Consider the following 17,335-nt stretch of genomic DNA (forward strand, 5'->3'; position numbering starts at 1 on the left):
CAGTAGCCTGGCATCTCCATTTCCCCACGTCGCATTGGACCCGCCCTCTGAGGCATCGTCACTGTGGGCCTGGTGAACAAGATATATAAATCCTGTCCAGCGCCCTCATCTGCCTCTTCTCTCTCCTCATCTTCCCAAGCTGATACAAGATGCGTTTCTCCACCTCTGCCGCCGTCGTCGGCGCCGTCCTCTCGTCGCAAGTCTCTGCACAGGACCCAATCAGCGCCTTCACCCTCAAGGCATGGAACCCATCCTCCACCCTCCAAGGCGAAGACGTCAACGCCGCAGGCTTCGGATTCTACCTCGGTCTCGAGGGCCCGGCCACGTACTGCCCAACCATCCCAGAGCTCTCTTGCCCTGCCGGAAACGAGACAGTAGTGTATAAGGGAGGGATGTCCCTATCGTAATGACGGCCGCATTCTCAGCGTAGAAACGGAGACTGATTAGTTTGATAGCGTCGTTGTCCCAGGTGGCCAGCAGACTTTCGTCGAGGCCTCGGGGGCTATTAGTTACACCCAGGCTCACTCCGCCTCCGTCCCGGCTGGAGCTTATATCGGTGGCTTCACCTCATACACCACCCTTGATGGCAATGGAGTCAACCAGACCATTGTCAGCTGGGAGACTCCTGAGCACCCAACCTTTGGTATGTAGCGTCCAGTGCATATCACTACTTCTTTGTGACGAAGAACTAACATGTCCCAGCTGGTCTTGTTGCTTGCCCCAAGGTCTCGGAATACGTCGATGCCACGGCCACTCACCGCATCTACGGACGCACTCCTGGGTTCAACCAGACTGACTGCGTTGAGTTGAAGGGCCTCATTGCTGTTGCGCAGCCAAACAACGATCCTGGCGCTTGGCAGTACACTTAAATGTCTCTGTTGGCTGATCAGTCAGGTATCTGATATGCATACTAAGAGGCATGGGATGAGAATGAAGTTGACGAACGAATTAAACGGCGGTGTTGGTTTGATCTGATGGTAGATTTATCGATCAATGTTATGTTTGATATTGCTTAAAAATGTAATATTAATTTTAACTCATGTATGACCATTGTCTCGTTCTTGATTTTATATACTGTATGCAACCCCGCCCGCTCATTGGCTCAGACAGCTTAATCCGGTCAGCCCCTCATCAACGTCTCATGAGATAGCTCGTCGTCGTCTCATCAACATTTTCTGTATAATACCATCACTTGATATGGTAACACTTGGGATTTACATAAATGAAATGCCAATATATCCCCCCGTTTACACCACCGACTCCACTTCACAACCTCTTGCTTGATTCTGATATCGTACCTGCCATCATTGAACCCGGCATCCTCAAAGACGTCGTTTGATAAAGTAACCTCGCCATTTGAATATTATCTCCAAAGGAATTTTCAGTGATCAAATCAACTCAAGGAAAGGAGATTAGTCTAAAATATTCACGATGTCTTCCCTGGAAACCGTAGTGGTTCCAGAGGCCTCCCAAGATACCAACGGCCTCGGAGAAGAACACAGTCACCCTCCCACCACCAAACCAGACTGGTCCAACCTCAGCGTCCTCCACAAGGACACCCTCCCACCCCGCGGCACCTTCCACATCTACCCCACCGAAAGCGCCGCCCTAACCCGCGACGTCACCAAATCCCGCACCCTCTCGCTCTCCGGCACGTGGAAATTCCACCTAACGCCCTCACCCTTCTCACCCGGCGCTGAGGAATTCCACGCCTCCGATTTCAACACCTCAGAATGGTCCGACATTGCCGTTCCCGGGATGTGGCAACTTCAAGGTCACGGGAAGGGACCGCAGTACACTAACTTGAACTATCCGTGGCCGGTTGACCCGCCGAATGTGCCGTTTGATGAGAATGAGACGGGGCATTATGTGAGGGATTTTGAGGTCCCGAAGAGTTGGGTGGAGGGGGGGGAGCAGGTGAGAGTTAGGTTTGAGGGCGTGGATTCCGGGTTTCATGTTTGGGTTAATGGGAGAGAGGTGGGGTATAGTCAGGGGGCGAGGAATCCGAGTGAGTGGGATGTCACAGAGCTTCTCAAAGAGGGAAAGAATAGGATTGCGGTGCGGGTTTATCAGAGATGTGATGGGTCGTATCTTGAGGATCAGGTAGGTGTTGGAGTGGGGGTTTTGTGGAAATATGCTGACAAGGTTGTGTAGGACCAATGGTGGTTGAGTGGCATCTTTAGAGATGTGAATCTCTTCGCGTTTCCCAAGGTTCATGTTAAGGACTTCAAGGTTGAAACTGTCCTGAAGAATAATTACCAGGACGCGCTTTTATTCCTCCGAGTCGAGCTCAGCGAGCCGGCTACGATAAAAGTCAAGCTCCTTGATGACGACTCGAAATCTCTTAAAACAGTAGAGCAGACTTCACCACTCTCCACAGTCTTCTTCGAGATCCCCATGGAGAAGCTGCACCTCTGGACAGCCGAGACCCCCTACCTGTATAAACTGGTCATCTCAGTCGGCGAGAAACAATGGATATCCCAGCGCGTCGGTTTCCGACAAGTAGAAATCAAAGACGGTCTTCTCAAAGTCAACGGCATCCGCATCGTCATCCGCGGTGTCAACAGACACGAGCACCACCCCGACCACGGCCGAGCCGTCCCCTACGATTTCCTCCGCAAAGACCTCCTACTAATGAAAACCCACAACATCAACGCCATCCGAACATCCCACTACATCAATGACCCCCGTCTCTACGACATAGCCGACGAACTCGGCCTCTGGATCCTCGACGAGGCTGACCTCGAATGCCACGGTATGGGCGAGCTGGGCACTGATTTCGCGTCCTGGACGAGCGATAACCCCGAGTGGAAAGAAGCGTATGTTGACCGCGCGAGGCAGATGGTGATGCGTGATAAGAATCACCCGAGCATCATCATCTGGTCTCTCGGCAACGAATCCGCGTATGGGAGGAACCACAAGTCGATGTACGAATTCATCAAGTCGTATGATAAGACGAGGCCGGTGCATTATGAGGCAGATTTCAATGCTGAGAGCGCGGATGTGTTTAGCAGGATGTATCACAGTGTGGAGCAGATAATTGAGTTTGTGACGACGAATAAGGCGGCGAAACCGATGGTGTTGTGTGAGTATGTGCATGCGATGGGGAATGGACCGGGGGGGATTAAGGAGTATGCGGATGCATTTTATAAGTATCCTCGTTTGCAAGGTGGTTTCGTATGGGAATGGGCAAACCACGTAAGTCAGCCCACCTCCGACTAATATATTCCGCTTTGAACGCACGACTGACGTGCCCAGGGCCTCCGCACCAAAACCGCAGACGGCGAGGAATACTACGGCTACGGCGGCGACTTCGGCGACCTCCCCAATGACGGCCACTTCGTCCTCGACGGCCTCGTCTTCTCCGACCACACCCCCACCCCCGGCCTAACGGAGTACAAGAAGGCCATCGAGCCCGTGCAAGTCCTCTCCGAAGGCAGCACACCCCAGAAAATCAAAATCATCAACCGCTACGACTTCGCCACCCTCGATCATTTGAAGTGTGAGTACTCCATCGTCGGCGACGGGGTGGCGACGTCGAAGAAGAGGGAGGTGGAAATACCCAGGGGTGTTAAACCGGGTGCGACTGCGAAATTAGATATTAAACCCCTTGATTTGACGGGGATACACACAGAGTCATACGTCGAACTCACCTTCACCCTCGCCAAAGCTACCAACTGGGCTCCAGCAGGTTTCGAGCTCGCTTTCGGACAAATCCAGATCCACGCCCCCTCCCCCCTCCCCCCTCTCTCCCTCTCATCCCTCACCCTCTCCCCCAGCCCTCCTTGCCCAACAATAACCACCCTCTCCCCCTCCCTCCTCCAAATCACAACCCAAACAACAACATACACCTTCTCCCCCCCCCTCTGCGCCCTCCTCAGCCTCACCCACCACCCCCACCCCCCCATCCTCACTGCACCCCTAACACCCATCTTCTACCGCGCACCAACCGACAACGACCTCCCCCCCTCTCACGACTGGCACTCCTCCTTCCTCCACCTCGCGCGCCCGCATCCACTCTCCTTCACCACCTCCACTTCCGCCACCACCAACACCGCCACAATCACCACCATAACCCGTTTCGCCCCCCCCGTTCTAGCGTGGTCCATCCTCCTCACAACAATCTACACATTCACACCAACACACCTCCACATCCTACTCTGCGGCCACCCCTCCGGTCCCAAGCTCCCCGAGACTCTCCCCCGGATAGGGCTGGAGATGGCTCTCGCACCGCAGTTTAATGTAGCAAAATGGTGGGGAAGGGGACCCGGGGAGGGGTACGCGGATACGAAGATGGCGCAACGATACGGAAACTGGGAAGCTGGGGAGGAGGAGTTGTGGACGGGGTATGAGTGGCCGCAGGAGGGAGGGGGGAGGACGGATGTTAGGTGGGTTGAATTTTTCTCCTCCTCCTCCTCCTCGTCCGACGACGACGACGGGGAGGGGAAGGGAGATACCCTTAAAGCAACATTCGGCGCGCAAAACGGCTGCGGCTTCACGGCGAACTGTTTCTCAACCGCGGATTTGGAGGAGTGTACGCATGACTACCAGCTCCAGAAACGGAAGAGGGAGTGGGGGTGGGTGGTGAGGTTGGATTGGAGACAGCATGGGATTGGGAGTGGGAGTTGTGGGCCGGGGCCGGCGGAGCAGTATATGTTGCGGACAGGGGATTTTGAGTTTGAGATCGTGCTGGAGTAGGTAGTTATTCTTATCGGGTTAGTTCACGGAGCCGCATTTTCACATCTTAACGGTTCATATGGCAAAAGTTATAATAGATAAATCCCATCTATCCATGAAGCACCCAGCTAAACTCTTAAAACAAATCCGTCATAGCACCATGACTCGCATCTCCCACCAACCTCTGATACTTCCCCAACACACCCCTATTAACCTTACTCTTCGGCGCCTTCCACTCCTTCAACCTCCTCGCAATCTCCTCCTCAGGAACATCCATACTCAACGTATTCGTCTTCGCAGAAATAGTCACCATATCCCCATCCTGCACAACCGCAATTGGTCCACCAACCGCAGCCTCAGGAACTACGTGTCCCACGATGAACCCGTGCGAGGCACCGCTGTAGCGCCCATCAGTGACTAACGCCACGTTGGTCAGGCCGGCACCCATAATCGCCGCGCTGGCCTTCAACTGCTCCGGCATACCGGGTCCGCCCTTAGGTCCCTCATAGCGGACGATAATCACAATATTATCACCCCTCGGAATCGCACCAGCGCTGAGCGCAGCATCAAGCTGGCGTTCTTTATCAAACACCCTCGCAGCACCCTTGAATTCCAGACCCTCCTTGCCGGTGATCTTGGCGACAGCGCCGCCTGGCGCGATGTTACCGCGCAGGATCTGGAGGTGGCCTGAGGATTTGATGGGGTTGGAGAGGGGGCGGATGATGACTTGGTCTTGGGGGAGGGAGGGGAAGGAGACGAGGTTCTCGGCGAGGGTCTTGCCGGTGACGGTGGGGATGGAGCCGTTGATGAGACCGGCGGCGATGAGGTATTTGAGTACAGAGGGGGTGCCGCCGATGTCATAGAGGTCCTCCATGTAGTACTCTCCGGACGGGGCGAGGTTGGCGAGGAAGGGGATCTTGTCTGACACGCGCTGGATGTCGTCGATGGTCAGTTCGACCTCTGCGGTGCGCGCCATGGCGAGGAAATGGAGTACGCCGTTTGTGGAGCCACCGAGAGCCATGGTCAGGACGAGTGCGTTCTCGAAGGACTCCTTGGTGAGCAGCTTGCGAGGGGTGATGTTCTTCTCCATGCAGATCTTGATTGTCTCAGCTGCCTTCTCGCACTCGCGCATCTTGGCTGGGGACTCCGCGGGGTTGGAGGAGGAGCCTGGGAGACAGAGTCCCATGGCTTCGATGGCGGTAGACATGGTGTTGGCGGTGTACATGCCTCCGCAGCCACCGGCACCAGGGCAGGCGTGGCGCTCAATGTCATCCATGACGTCTGACGGGGTGCGGCCCTCGGTGCCAGGGTCGACGGCGGCGTGGAGCTTGTCGTAGGTGAATGCGCCGGAGGCTTCGTAGCAGGTGCTGATGTTGATGGGCTTGTTGAGGAGCTTGGAGAAGCCCTTCTTGATGGTGCCGCCGTAGATCATTAGGAAGGGGCGGTTGTGGCGCGCGGCGGCCATGATGACGCCGGGCATGTTCTTGTCGCAGCCGGGGATGGAGATGTTGGCGTCGTGGTGCTGAGCACAGGTTACGGTTTCGATGGAGTCGGCGATGACTTCACGCGTCTGCAGGGAGAAGCGCATTCCTGGGGTCTGTTAGAGGAGAGTTTCGTGGGCAGTGGGGGGTGGGGCATACCTTCTCCGCCCATTGTGATGGCATCGGATACACCGATTGTGTTGAACTGCCAGGCCAGCATGTCCTGCTTGATCACTGATGCTTTGACAACCTTTCCCAAGTCATGTACTGGTGAGAAACTTCGTCAGCCAGGTTCTAAGTTCAATTGAAATGCTCATACTCACAATGCATGCTGGAAGGGCTGTTAGTCTTCTAAACGTTCATGTAGGGGATGGACAAGACTCACTTGCATGGGTTTCCCTCCCACCATACTGTAGAGATGCCGACATGAGGAGCAGTCTTCATCATGTCTCTATTCGGCACGCCGGCTGCGTAGAGCATAGCCTGTGCTCCTGGGAAGTCATGGTCCTTCGTCAAGGTGGCCGACCACCTGTTCAGCACGAGCGTTCCATCTCTGAGAGTACCATGGGGAATGGAGGGAAACTCGATATATCTTGGCTCCTCTGGAACGTGCTCCGGAGCAGACATGGTGACTATAAAGGATAGGGAGCGGTCAATGGTTCGTAGGTACGGAATATGCAGGTCACCTCAGGTTGCAGGCGCGTATATGAACTCTGAGAGCTGTCTGACGGGGGATATATGATAACAAGAAATAAATTTATAAAAGGAGGCTTTCCGGGTGAATTGGTTGGGCTATAATGGGCTATTCCAGGTCTATAATTGTGTTCAGCCGGAGGAGGGGGATAGCTCTCAGTAGAAGTTCCAGTAGGATGCTGAACAATGGCCTGGTGTGCTCCGACGATGAGGGGTTACCCCCACTATGAGGGACATCGGGAACCCCACTAGTCCCGTTCGCTCTTTCTGTTTTTCCTGTCTGTAATTCCAAACGGGACGGACGTCATTGGCTGGGAGGTGGGACGGCATTAAACACGGCATTCGTGTTATATTACAATCTCACGGGATATCTTGCAATATCAACAGAAGGGCCTCGTCAGAGAATTTAGGACTTGCGTACAATTCTCGTGATTTTTAATCGGGTTGTCGCAATCACGTGATATGGAGCGGAACCTTGGCGCAGGACGGTGGCAGAGGAACCCAGCGGAACCGAGCGGAGCCGAGCGGAGTCGAGCGGAACCCAGCGGGACCCAGCGGGACCCAGCGGACCCAGCGGACCCAGCGGAACCCCTCTCTCCCCAACATGCAACTACCCCGCCCCACTGTGAAGAGCAAGTTACTCGTAAAGTGAGTGGAGTACCAAATAGCAAAAGGTACATATATGATACTTGCCATAAAGACTAAATACAGTATTATTTACAAGTACACTCCCGTACCACTCCTAGTAGATCCAAAACTGTAAGTTACTCGTTTTCGAGTTTCAGCCTTGTTCCCAAGCTAAGGCCCGCCTGCCTGCTCGGTTCGAGGTCCCAAACAACTTCTCAAGCCTCAAATCCTCCCATCAACACCACCAAATCCATCAACCATGGCCTCTCCCTCTCCCCTAGAGCACGCCAAAGCGGCCATCCGTGACAGCCGTCCGCCCGTCACCGACGATCTCACCTATCTCACCATCGTGCAATCGCACTTGTCGCCCGAGGTTCTGCCCGCGCTCAATGACGTACTTCAGGATGTCGAGCTCACTCAGAGAATTGGTTGGGACCTCGTCCACATGCTGCTCCCACTCCCGGGGTCCGCGCCGTGCTTGAAGACTGTGGCACGACTGGGAAACCCAAGAGAGGTTATTCTTCAAGTTACCGAAGCGTTGAGGTTGCTGGTATTAGACAAGCCGGTGGAGGAGGAGGACAACGAGGCCGCGGAGGAGAAGGCTGCCGAGACCGAAGATGCTAAGAAGACTGAGAAGACCGAAGAGGCTGAGCCGACTCGCGATGCGCTTGTTGCGTCACCAACCGAGGCCGAGATACCAGAGCCAACAGAGGTTGACAAGTTCTGCCTTCTCGTTTCCATGCTGGCCACACTCCATCCAAGAATCAAGACAAGATACCCCTCGCGCTTCCTCTCAGCCTCTCTGATGGCAATTCTCAGCTCTTACCGCCCGTCAAGCCAGGCCACCCATGCCATCACTGCGTTTGCGCAGACACTCTCGGGGAACAAGAGGCCTCCGCTCCCAACGCGCAAGTCAAGTCTCTCAATACAGGACCTTACAATCGCATCAGACGAAAAGGATGAGAAGGCTCCAGACCCGGAGGCAGCAGTAGAAGACCCAAAGGAGGAAGCCATACAGAAGAAGCTCGTACAGTCGTTTGTCACACATATTATAGAACTATATGTCAAAGACAACAGCTTGGATTGGTCCGCGCGGCTCCAAGAGCACTTCGCGCTGGACAAGATGGTGCCAGGGAAGAAGAATTTCGGAGAGGCTTTCAGAGAAGACTTGAAGTTGCAGGAGCGTGAAGTTCTCCTCGGGAAACTAGTGGTATGGCCCTTACATTTACATTTTTCTTTCCCTCCTAACACCTCCAGGCCCTCGCACGCGACGTTGGCCTCAACGGCGTCGACTACCTCTTCAACGCACCCGAACAAGACCTCCCCACCCCACCCAACGAACCCGAGAGCGAAGACTTCTCCCCCACCTCCCCCGACGACGTCCCCCTCTCCCTCACTGGCTGCCTCTTCCTGACCGCCAACGCTATCTTCTCCTCCGTCATGTTCTCGAACACCAACGTCACCCTCCCCGCCCTCTCCATCTTCCCCTCCCTCTCCCTCCTAGTCCAAAAATTCATCGGCACCACCGGCCTCGAAACCTCCGGCACTGAATCCCCCCCCATCATCGACGCCATCCTCTCCATCGGTCTCTGGCTCGAACATACCGACCACTTCGTCGCCGGCCCCCTCGAACCAACCGACTACCTTCAGCTCCTCCAGACTCTCTCCCTCGTCTCCGCGAACTGCCCCGAGCCCACCCTCCGCCACGCGGCACACATCCTCACCTCTAACATCCTGCACGCACACCCCACAGACCGCCTCCGCCTCAACTTCATCTCCGACACACTAGAGCACTGCCCCTTCGAGCCCCTCCGCGCCTCCGCAGTCGGCTGGCTCAAAGAAGAGCTCGTGCGCGCACACACCCGCAAGTCCGATGACCTCTTCGCCACCCCCGCCGCCGTGGCAGCATTACAACCCTACCTGTTCCCGTACGAGAGCATCCTAGACGCCGAGACGGATTCGGAAGTATGGGAGGACTTCCGGTGCACGTTCCCGTTCCATATGGCGGCGCTGAATTTGATCTTCTTCTTGAATTCGGAGGATTATAAGAGTGTGGTGCCGGAGGGGAGTATGAGTGTGATTGAGGAGGTTTATTTGCAGCCGCTTAGGACGGCGAGGGGGAGGTTGGAGAAGGCGCTTAAGGAGGGGGGGGAGCTGGAGAAGGTGTTTGGGGAGGAGGTGAGGGGAGGGTTGGCTGAGGTGCGGTTGTTGGGGGATAGACTGGATATGTGTCTTGAGCAGCAGTCGTAGGGTGTGGGGTTTGGTGTGTGGCGGAGAATGCAGGTTATGAGATGAGATATGATGGATATGCCGTTATTATGGATGCCTTGCAAAGAGGGAGGCCTGCGTGGGTTTTCGGATATGGTGGGTGTGCTTTTGGTGCATCTATGGCGTTTTATACTGAGATGGTAGTTTATGAAGGGAGGTTTATTATAACTCTTTTATCTCGTTGTATAAGGTGAATATGAGATTTGAAAGAAGTGGTGCTTTTGATCAGAATAGTCGTATCCAACTGGTATTCGCGACTGTCGATGGATTGAATAATTCCAATAAATGCCCCCGCCAGCGAGAAGTAAAGTAACAGCCAGAAAGGAAACCTATAGCGAGAGAGGCAATAAACCTCCCTGACGTCATGTGAAGATATTTATCCATCCAGCCTCGCAACCAAAATCCACCCCTCCTCCCACCACCACAAGGCTGACGCCCGAAGCGAGAACAGCGCATCAAACCAACCCCGCCAACAACCCCGCGTTTCTCGCGACGAAAGCCATCCCTCTCCCACTCAGCACAAGAGCACCAACAATATGCGGCTCATCAAGCAGAATATCGAGCGCGACGGTTCGGGGACGGTGGTTCTCCTCCCCGAGGAGCCTGAGGATATGGTAAATTTCCCCCCTTCGACTTCCCCCACCCCCACCACGACCCTCCCCCCATCCACCCCCCTTCCCAAACCACAGACCACAGTCCCACACTAACCCCCTCCCAGTGGCACGCCTACAACCTCATCTCCCCCCTCGACCTCCTCCGCGCCTCCGCCATCCGCCGCATCACCACCGAATCCGCCACCGGCTCCACCTCCAGCACCCGCGTCCACACCACCCTCGCCATCCGCGTCACCTCTCTCGACTTCGACGCGCAAGCCGGGCAACTCCACGTCTCCGGCCGCGTCGCCGAGGAAAACAAACACGTCAAAGTCGGCGCGTACCACACCCTCGACCTGGAACTACACCGGAACTTCACCCTGGAGAAGGCCGAGGAGAATGGGGGGTGGGATAGCATTGCCCTGGATGTTGTCAGGGAGGCGGTTAGGGTCGATAAGGAGGGCGCGGTGCCGGCGGTGGTGATGCAGGAGGGGTTGGCGAATATTTGTCTGATTACGGAACATCAGACTATCCTGAGGCAGAGAGTTGAGATCGCTATTCCGAAAAAGAGGGCGGGGCGCGCGGGCGATCATGATAAGGGGCTTGAGCGCTTCTTTCACGCTGTGCTGGAGACGTTGGGGCGACATGTAGATATCTCGCAGCCGCGGCCGCTGCTGATTGCTTCCCCTGGCTTTACGGCGGCGGGGTTCGTGGAGTACGTGCTTGATGATGCGAGGAGGCGGAATGATAAGGCGGTGTTGGGGAATAAATCCAATTTCGTGATCGTGCACAGTAGTTCTGGGCATTTACACAGTCTCACCGAGGTGCTGGCCGCGCCGGAGGTGATGGCGCGGTTGGCGGATACTAAGTATGCGAGGGAAACGCGACTGATGGAGGAGTTTGCGAAGATGTTGCGGAACGAGGATGGGCGTGCCTGGTACGGGAAAGGGGAGGTGGAGAAGGCTGTTGCGAAGGGGGCGGTGGGGGTTGGTGGGGGGGTGTTGTTGATTTCGAATCAGTTGTTTAGGAGTCAGGTTATTGGAGAGAGGAAGAGGTGGGTGACGCTCGTGGATCGGGTGAGGGAGGAGGGGGGGAGGTGAGGGTGCTGAGTAGTGATCATGAGAGCGGGAAGAGGTTGGAGGGGTTGGGGGGTGTGGCGGCCATTTTGACGTTTCCATTGGAGGATCTGGATGAGGAAGAGGAGGGGGAGGGGGGGGGAGAGGAGGGTGGTGAGGAGGCGATTTGATTGTAGATATGAGGTTTCTTTGAAAATGGGGGTGGGAGAGGTGCGAGGTTATATAGTGAGATATTGGATACCCACAGTACCCTCTCGGATGGAGTGCAGGCAAAAGGATTAAAATAAAGATAAAAAATGCAAAAGACTCGTCAGATCTCGGCGTATGTTTTGAGATCCGATGAGGAGAAAATCACTTTGATTTTTCTTTTTGGTGTTATGTTGATTTGTGTTGATCGTTTCCAAACTCTTTCTTTCTTTCCTTTCCTTGCCGGGACTCGAATCTATAACCTCCCTTTCCTCCGCTGGCCAGATTGTCCAGACAGTGGTACTTCCACTGCGCCACTGTGCCGCTTGAATGGAGGAGGAGTTAAGTTGGGTTATAAAGGCGCTCTCGCCTGTGGTGGGGAGTTGGCCTGAGGATTGGGGGTTGGCTATAAGGGAAAGGGGGGGATTGGGTTTAGCGGTGGAGGGAGCGGTAAGCGGGGGGAAGGGGCAATTGTGGTACTACTGGGAGAACTGCAATCAGAGAGAGCGGTCAGAGAGAGATTTATAGACTTCTTATGCGGGTTTATATTTTGATATCACTTGCAGCGTCTTGACTGGATACACGTGGCAAGACAACACTACTAGGTTGGAGACCACCACCACTTGGGTCGACAGCAGATTAAAGGGCATCAAGCATTCCTTTGATCATATTCCAACACGGCTCCGAAAACACTTCTAAAAAACGCCAAAACCGCCGCCGTGGGTATATCATATCCTGACCTCCCCCCAAAAATACAATGCCAAGTCCAATCCATCCTTTGGAGCTCCGCCAGGCCTCCAACTATCCAGACATAAAGTAACAATGCAATATTTCTCTCATACCCGCTGTTCCAAAGCGTTTTCGAGAAATTTGACAAGGCACAACCACCAACACCCTTACATAAACGCATACGCATCTTCCGCATTTGCGACTGCATTTGCATCATCATCCAAGCAGCGTTGGATGAAACTCTCATGTTTCTCCGACTCGGTCTCAGATTCAGTCTCAGTCTCGTAGTCTCGTGCAAATGGGGTTTCCAGCTTATGACCAAAGGCGATCATTGAAGCTTCAGCCTCCTCGTCGTCGAAATCATCACTGTACTCGTCACTTTCAATCCCATCCATCAGCTTCGTCAGTTGGCTTGCGTTTAGGCTCTCTAGTTGCACTGATACATCATCTGCGCCAACCTCTAGCCTGGCGGCATCTTGACTGGCTCGCCTGGCGCTGGGCGTGTGCCGTTGAGATGGCTGTCTAGTGCAGAGTAGTTCTCTTTCAATCCTCATATTCTCCAAACGCAGCTTTGCCGCCTCGTCATCTACCTTGCCTTGAAGTTTACTCTCGTGAATGGCCGCAGCAAACAGATCTTCCTCCTTCTCGACAAAGAATCTTGGTTTGCGCGCTCGCCTCACATCCCACGGCGTAGGTGGTGGCGCCGGCACTGGTGATATCTTGCTTGGCGACTCAAGCTCTCGCAATTCTTGCGACGAGAACATCAATTCACGAGAGGACATCCATGGAAAATCGTCACCCAACATTGGTTGTGCTGGTTCCATGAGGATCGGTCGTGCTACCACGCTGTCCCTTCCAATTTCACGAGCAACTTGTGTGTTGGATGGGATATCGTCATCTTCAATATCTTCAAGCAGCTCGCGCAGTTCTTGCGATGGGCTGGGGAAGAAATCGTCAAGGTGATCGGCAAGGAATAGTTGCGTGCTTGTTGGTAAATTGAACGGCGACACTTTCGGTCCTGCGTGGGAGGGTAGCAGGCTGGGCTTGAGGAAAGGCTTCGAGCGAGTGAAGGATGATGGTAGTGCCTTTGCTGACGCATTCCGTGCGTGCTTTGAAATATCGTTTAAAGGGAGACGATGGCTAGAGCCAGCCGCCCCAATACCTTGCACAGTTCTCTGTGACAGGGGGTTGTTAGTACTTGGCGCTGGCATGTTCTTGCCTTGCGAGCGTATAGGCGTCGACAACATTGTGCTGCGAGGAAGACGTATAATGGAGGTTGGCACAAACATGACCGAAGCTACGGCAGCGGTATTGGGCTTGGGAACAGGTTTGCTCATCAACCGTAATGCTGTTTGATTTTGTGAAAAGGGATTCGAGGATGTCAATTCCAGTGAAACCCCTGAACAGTCAAACTCTATCCGAGGCCGTGGCGTCCTCTGTAAAACCGGCGATGCTAGTTGCCGCTTTGGTGGTGACGTAGGGAACGCTGTTGGGTTGGTCGCGATGACTGGACATGGGTCATGTTGAGGTGAATACACAACAGTAGTTTTAGTGATATTGGCTTGTGCCTTCTCCGGGGCTTCTTTTGTCTCCAACGCTGGTAAAGATTGGGCTGCGGCTAGCGACCTCTCTCCTGCATCAAACGATTCGGAAAGTAGCTGATGCGCCGCTGCAAGCTCTAGGAAAATGTCATCATCGTCTAGGAAATCCTGCGAGCTAGTGAAATACTGAGTGTTCGAAGGCAGTTTTGGGTCGTCAAGCTTAGGTACTGGATGTTCTTGTGATTCGGTTTGGACTTCTTGGTCTTCATGGGCAGTCGGTTCTGCCTGCACTTTTGGGCTTGCTTGAACTTCTTGTTCTTCTTGAGCTGCTGGATCTGCTTGCACCTCTGGTCTCGCTTGAACTTCTGGCCCCAATGAGTCTTCCTGATCAAGTTGAAGTTCTGGTTCCGGTTGGTCTTCAAGTTGTGGCTGGGCTTCGGGTTCCGATTGAACTACCAGCTCTCGTTTAAGTTCTAGCTCCGGTTCTTCCTGGTCTTGCAGAATTTCTGCCTCTAGTTGTGCTTCCGGGCTATTTTCCTTCTCTGCTCTAACGACAGGGGCATATTCCAGAGGCCTGGGCCTATCCTCTTGTTGTGCATCTTCCTCCCCCTCCTTGGTATCGCATAACGTTTTTATTGCCGAGGCATCAAACTGGGCTTCAGAAATGTCGGCCTCTCTCTCTTCGATATCCTCCTCATCCGTATCATCTTCAGCTCCATCCATGGCAAACCTCTTCGGCACCGGCTCCTCGCCATCGTCATCACTTTCATCCCTCCCCCACTCTTCTTCCTCCTCCACATCCTTACCCCTCCCCCTCTTCCCCAGCCCCAAAAACCCCGTAATCCTCCCCTGACTAGGCCTCACCCACCTACTTTTCTCCGGAATCCCCGCCTTCTTCCTCTCCGCCCTCTCCGCCTCCTCCTTCCCATCCTTCTTCGCCTTCACAGCCCTCGCCTTCGCCTGCGCCTTCTCCCTCTCAAACTCCCTCTTCTGCGCCGCCAGCTCCGCAGCCTCCATGCGCTTGCGCTCCTTCCAGCTCATTTTCGGTATATTGTTGGCTTTTGCGAAGGCCTTCTTGGCTTGTTTGCTCGTCATGGGGGGGCGCCGCGAAGTTGTCATCACTGGGCCCCCGTCGGCGATGGCGATTTTGCTTTGGTGGGTTGCCATCGTGGCCTACGCCTATCCCGTAGCCCTAACTATTTCGGAGATAATCGGGCATGTGAGCGGTGCATTTGGTTGAGTCTTATGTGCGATAGTTGTGATATTTGATTATGTTTATAGTGTAAATATGTAAATAGAAGCAACGGCGGCGGTTGTTGTGGTTGGTATTTTAGCGCGAGGCTGGAGACACTCAGGTACCACGTACCACGAGGCTGACATTTGTCAATCGGTGCGGGGTTTCATATCTCATAAACCTCGTCGTCATTGCAGAATAATCACAATAACACATTGGATAGACTTGATTTAATTAAATGCATCAGTGTAGGTTTGAAAGGAACTGTTACTGAGCTGTAATATGATTTATAGTAAGTAAGCCCAGGCACAAAATGTTGTGTTTGTTGTAACTGCTGGTGAGCGCGTGACGTATGTACTTTGACGAGATGAGATTGAGGCTTGTTCACAAGATCTACCAAAACACAACCAGCAAAACGAACACGGACACATCTTGTTATATAATAGAGTAGGAAGATTCATTTCAATTGAGCTAAAAACAAACAAGTAGCTTCAAAGAGCGTAAAATCATGACTAAACTGGGTAACGTGTGGACCATGCCATCATCCCAACATACACTGAGATCTATCCGATCTATAAACTCCAAGCAATGCTCAGACATCTATCCCATCAACAACAACGCCCTTAGTCCAATTATGCTGCAAAATGCGCGCAACCTCATTCGCCGTGTCAACGCTAACCATGATGCTAACTAAATACAACGCCGCATCCATGCCACACCCGGTGCCGCCGGATGTGATAACCCGCAAGCCGCCCAACAACATCGCGGCACGACGAGCATTGGATTCGCGCCTGGTGTTTGATTCCTTCCAGGCGTTCGATCCCTTGCGGGCATTTGATGGACGACGAGCATCAGACTTCTTCCTGATGTATGGGTTCTCATCGGGGTCTTCGCCGAGGTCGAAACGAAGGTTGTTGACAACATATCGCTCCTCCAAGACGTTGGTGCGATCAGTCAGATCACGCTGGGCAACCTGGGAACAGATGTTCTCAAATTTGGTATAGAAATCTGGGTGGGTGGTGGCGGACAGGCCAGAAAGAGTACCAACCTGGGCGAGGAGGAGGCTGGCAGTACCAACGGCCATGAGAGTGCGCTCCTTGTCGGGATACTTCTGCTGGACATCGGAGAAAGCCTTGATGACCTTGAGAGGCTGGGACTTGTTCTTGATGATAGTCTCAACGTCACCGCCGGGGACGATCAAAATATCGAAGTCTTTAAGGTGTTTGTGGATCTCCTCAAAGGAGGCATCGGACTTAAACATGACACCTTGCTCAGACTCGATGGTAGGAGTGTCGGATGCATAGGTGCAATCAAAAGCTCCAGTGCCTATGAGTGTCAAGATTAGCCGGAGCACGAGACACGACATAGGAACAATGGACACTGAGGGGTGAATTATGAGATAAGGATTATGATAAAGTGATAGCTAGAGACTTTTAAAGTGAACTTACTATCATCATTGATGTTGTGGTTGGCCTTGTTCAAAATCTCCAGAGGTCCAAGGACGTTGAGGGCATCCATTCCTGGGTAGAGAGCGAACAAGACCTTCACCACCGGAATGGTCCCAGTCGTGTTTTCCATGGTTGCGATGAGTGTGGAATTGTGAGAACCGAAATATTGAAACAAATATGAGTTTGAGATGAAGCTGCTATTGAAGAAGCTTCTTATGGGATGATATTCGGAAGTGTTTTGATGGATTCACAGATTGTAATTGATCAAAGATGGTGAGGGGAAGTGATGATGGAGGTGTGTCTTGCGGACTGAGCGAGGAGGAGGGTCTTGTGCCTAGTCGACAGGGAAATGCGGGGTTTTGCCAGGGTGAGCTGTTAGGGGCAGGCATTGGTCGTTTTAGCGTGATGTGCTAACTGGTTGGAGAAAACCATCTCGTCATTCAGAATGCGGGGGATCACCTGATCAAATACTGTTTTGGCTAAACCAGCATATATGTCACGAGCAGCATCACGTGCAAACTCTAATCACACGCGCTACAGTGCCAAGGCGGAGGGGAGGGTCTTCACTTTGAAGTTAAGGCTCTACAAGTAGCAAATGAACAGAAAAAGAGAAGGGAAAGGAAGTGTAAGAGGCGTATAATGCAAGGTGGTAGTCTCCGTACGAGAGGGAGAGGGAGAGGATATCCTTTAGAGTGCTAAGGTTGATGCTCAAGTCCGTATGGAGGTGGTAAGTGAGACGACTTAGCAGGTGGGTTCTACAGGCCGACAGCGGCGCTGTGGAA

General features: G+C 53.5%; 7 protein-coding genes across 7 annotated transcripts; 4 read left to right on the forward strand and 3 right to left on the reverse strand.

The window, feature by feature from the left end:
• Positions 1-126: 126 nt before the first annotated feature.
• VC83_01335 (uncharacterized protein) lies at positions 127-1,109 on the forward strand. Its single transcript, XM_024465018.1, has 3 exons — positions 127-403; positions 456-643; positions 703-1,109. Exons 1-3 carry the CDS (start codon positions 150-152, stop codon positions 867-869), a joined length of 609 nt encoding a protein of 202 aa, XP_024327303.1. The 5' UTR covers positions 127-149; the 3' UTR covers positions 870-1,109.
• LAC4 (Beta-galactosidase (Lactase)) lies at positions 1,110-4,761 on the forward strand. The gene is made up of 3 exons (XM_024465019.1): positions 1,110-2,103; positions 2,155-3,198; positions 3,259-4,761. The coding sequence occupies exons 1-3, from the start codon at positions 1,432-1,434 to the stop codon at positions 4,696-4,698; spliced, it is 3,156 nt and encodes a 1,051-aa protein (XP_024327304.1). The 5' UTR covers positions 1,110-1,431; the 3' UTR covers positions 4,699-4,761.
• Positions 4,762-7,378, reverse strand: VC83_01337 (uncharacterized protein). The gene is made up of 4 exons (XM_024465020.1): positions 6,544-7,378; positions 6,482-6,489; positions 6,318-6,425; positions 4,762-6,267 (listed from the first exon to the last, which is right to left on the reverse strand). Exons 1-4 carry the CDS (start codon positions 6,783-6,785, stop codon positions 4,814-4,816), a joined length of 1,812 nt encoding a protein of 603 aa, XP_024327305.1. The 5' UTR covers positions 6,786-7,378; the 3' UTR covers positions 4,762-4,813.
• Positions 7,379-7,579: 201 nt separating this feature from the next.
• Positions 7,580-9,963, forward strand: VC83_01338 (uncharacterized protein). The gene is made up of 2 exons (XM_024465021.1): positions 7,580-8,688; positions 8,736-9,963. The coding sequence occupies exons 1-2, from the start codon at positions 7,738-7,740 to the stop codon at positions 9,726-9,728; spliced, it is 1,944 nt and encodes a 647-aa protein (XP_024327309.1). The 5' UTR covers positions 7,580-7,737; the 3' UTR covers positions 9,729-9,963.
• A 279-nt stretch (positions 9,964-10,242) lies between these two features.
• Positions 10,243-11,439, forward strand: DOM34 (Translation factor pelota; the record flags this gene model as incomplete). Its single annotated transcript, XM_024465022.1, has 2 exons — positions 10,243-10,360; positions 10,465-11,439. The coding sequence occupies exons 1-2, from the start codon at positions 10,283-10,285 to the stop codon at positions 11,437-11,439; spliced, it is 1,053 nt and encodes a 350-aa protein (XP_024327310.1). The 5' UTR covers positions 10,243-10,282.
• A 689-nt stretch (positions 11,440-12,128) lies between these two features.
• Positions 12,129-15,146, reverse strand: VC83_01340 (uncharacterized protein). The gene has a single exon (XM_024465023.1). The coding sequence runs from the start codon at positions 15,036-15,038 to the stop codon at positions 12,498-12,500; it is 2,541 nt and encodes an 846-aa protein (XP_024327086.1). The 5' UTR covers positions 15,039-15,146; the 3' UTR covers positions 12,129-12,497.
• Positions 15,147-15,555: 409 nt separating this feature from the next.
• On the reverse strand, positions 15,556-16,869 carry VC83_01341 (uncharacterized protein). The gene is made up of 2 exons (XM_024465024.1): positions 16,554-16,869; positions 15,556-16,431 (listed from the first exon to the last, which is right to left on the reverse strand). Exons 1-2 carry the CDS (start codon positions 16,681-16,683, stop codon positions 15,698-15,700), a joined length of 864 nt encoding a protein of 287 aa, XP_024327085.1. The 5' UTR covers positions 16,684-16,869; the 3' UTR covers positions 15,556-15,697.
• Positions 16,870-17,335: the final 466 nt, after the last annotated feature.

This window comes from Pseudogymnoascus destructans, assembly GCF_001641265.1.
Source record: "Pseudogymnoascus destructans isolate 20631-21 unplaced genomic scaffold scaffold_3, whole genome shotgun sequence".
Lineage (NCBI taxonomy): Eukaryota > Fungi > Ascomycota > Leotiomycetes > Thelebolales > Thelebolaceae > Pseudogymnoascus > Pseudogymnoascus destructans.

Coding starts and splice junctions, on each gene's coding strand:
- VC83_01341 (XM_024465024.1), bottom strand. CDS start 16,683: ATGGAAAACACGACTGGGACCATTCCGGTGGTGAAGGTCTTGTTCGCT. Junction 16,432..16,553: donor CCACAACATCAATGATGATA/GTAAGTTCACTT, acceptor TGACACTCATAG/GCACTGGAGCTTTTGATTGC.
- LAC4 (XM_024465019.1), top strand. CDS start 1,432: ATGTCTTCCCTGGAAACCGTAGTGGTTCCAGAGGCCTCCCAAGATACC. Junction 2,104..2,154: donor GGTCGTATCTTGAGGATCAG/GTAGGTGTTGGA, acceptor AAGGTTGTGTAG/GACCAATGGTGGTTGAGTGG. Junction 3,199..3,258: donor TATGGGAATGGGCAAACCAC/GTAAGTCAGCCC, acceptor TGACGTGCCCAG/GGCCTCCGCACCAAAACCGC.
- VC83_01338 (XM_024465021.1), top strand. CDS start 7,738: ATGGCCTCTCCCTCTCCCCTAGAGCACGCCAAAGCGGCCATCCGTGAC. Junction 8,689..8,735: donor TTCTCCTCGGGAAACTAGTG/GTATGGCCCTTA, acceptor TAACACCTCCAG/GCCCTCGCACGCGACGTTGG.
- VC83_01340 (XM_024465023.1), bottom strand. CDS start 15,038: ATGGCAACCCACCAAAGCAAAATCGCCATCGCCGACGGGGGCCCAGTG.
- VC83_01337 (XM_024465020.1), bottom strand. CDS start 6,785: ATGTCTGCTCCGGAGCACGTTCCAGAGGAGCCAAGATATATCGAGTTT. Junction 6,268..6,317: donor CATCACAATGGGCGGAGAAG/GTATGCCCCACC, acceptor AACAGACCCCAG/GAATGCGCTTCTCCCTGCAG.
- VC83_01335 (XM_024465018.1), top strand. CDS start 150: ATGCGTTTCTCCACCTCTGCCGCCGTCGTCGGCGCCGTCCTCTCGTCG. Junction 404..455: donor AAGGGAGGGATGTCCCTATC/GTAATGACGGCC, acceptor TTAGTTTGATAG/CGTCGTTGTCCCAGGTGGCC. Junction 644..702: donor TCCTGAGCACCCAACCTTTG/GTATGTAGCGTC, acceptor AACATGTCCCAG/CTGGTCTTGTTGCTTGCCCC.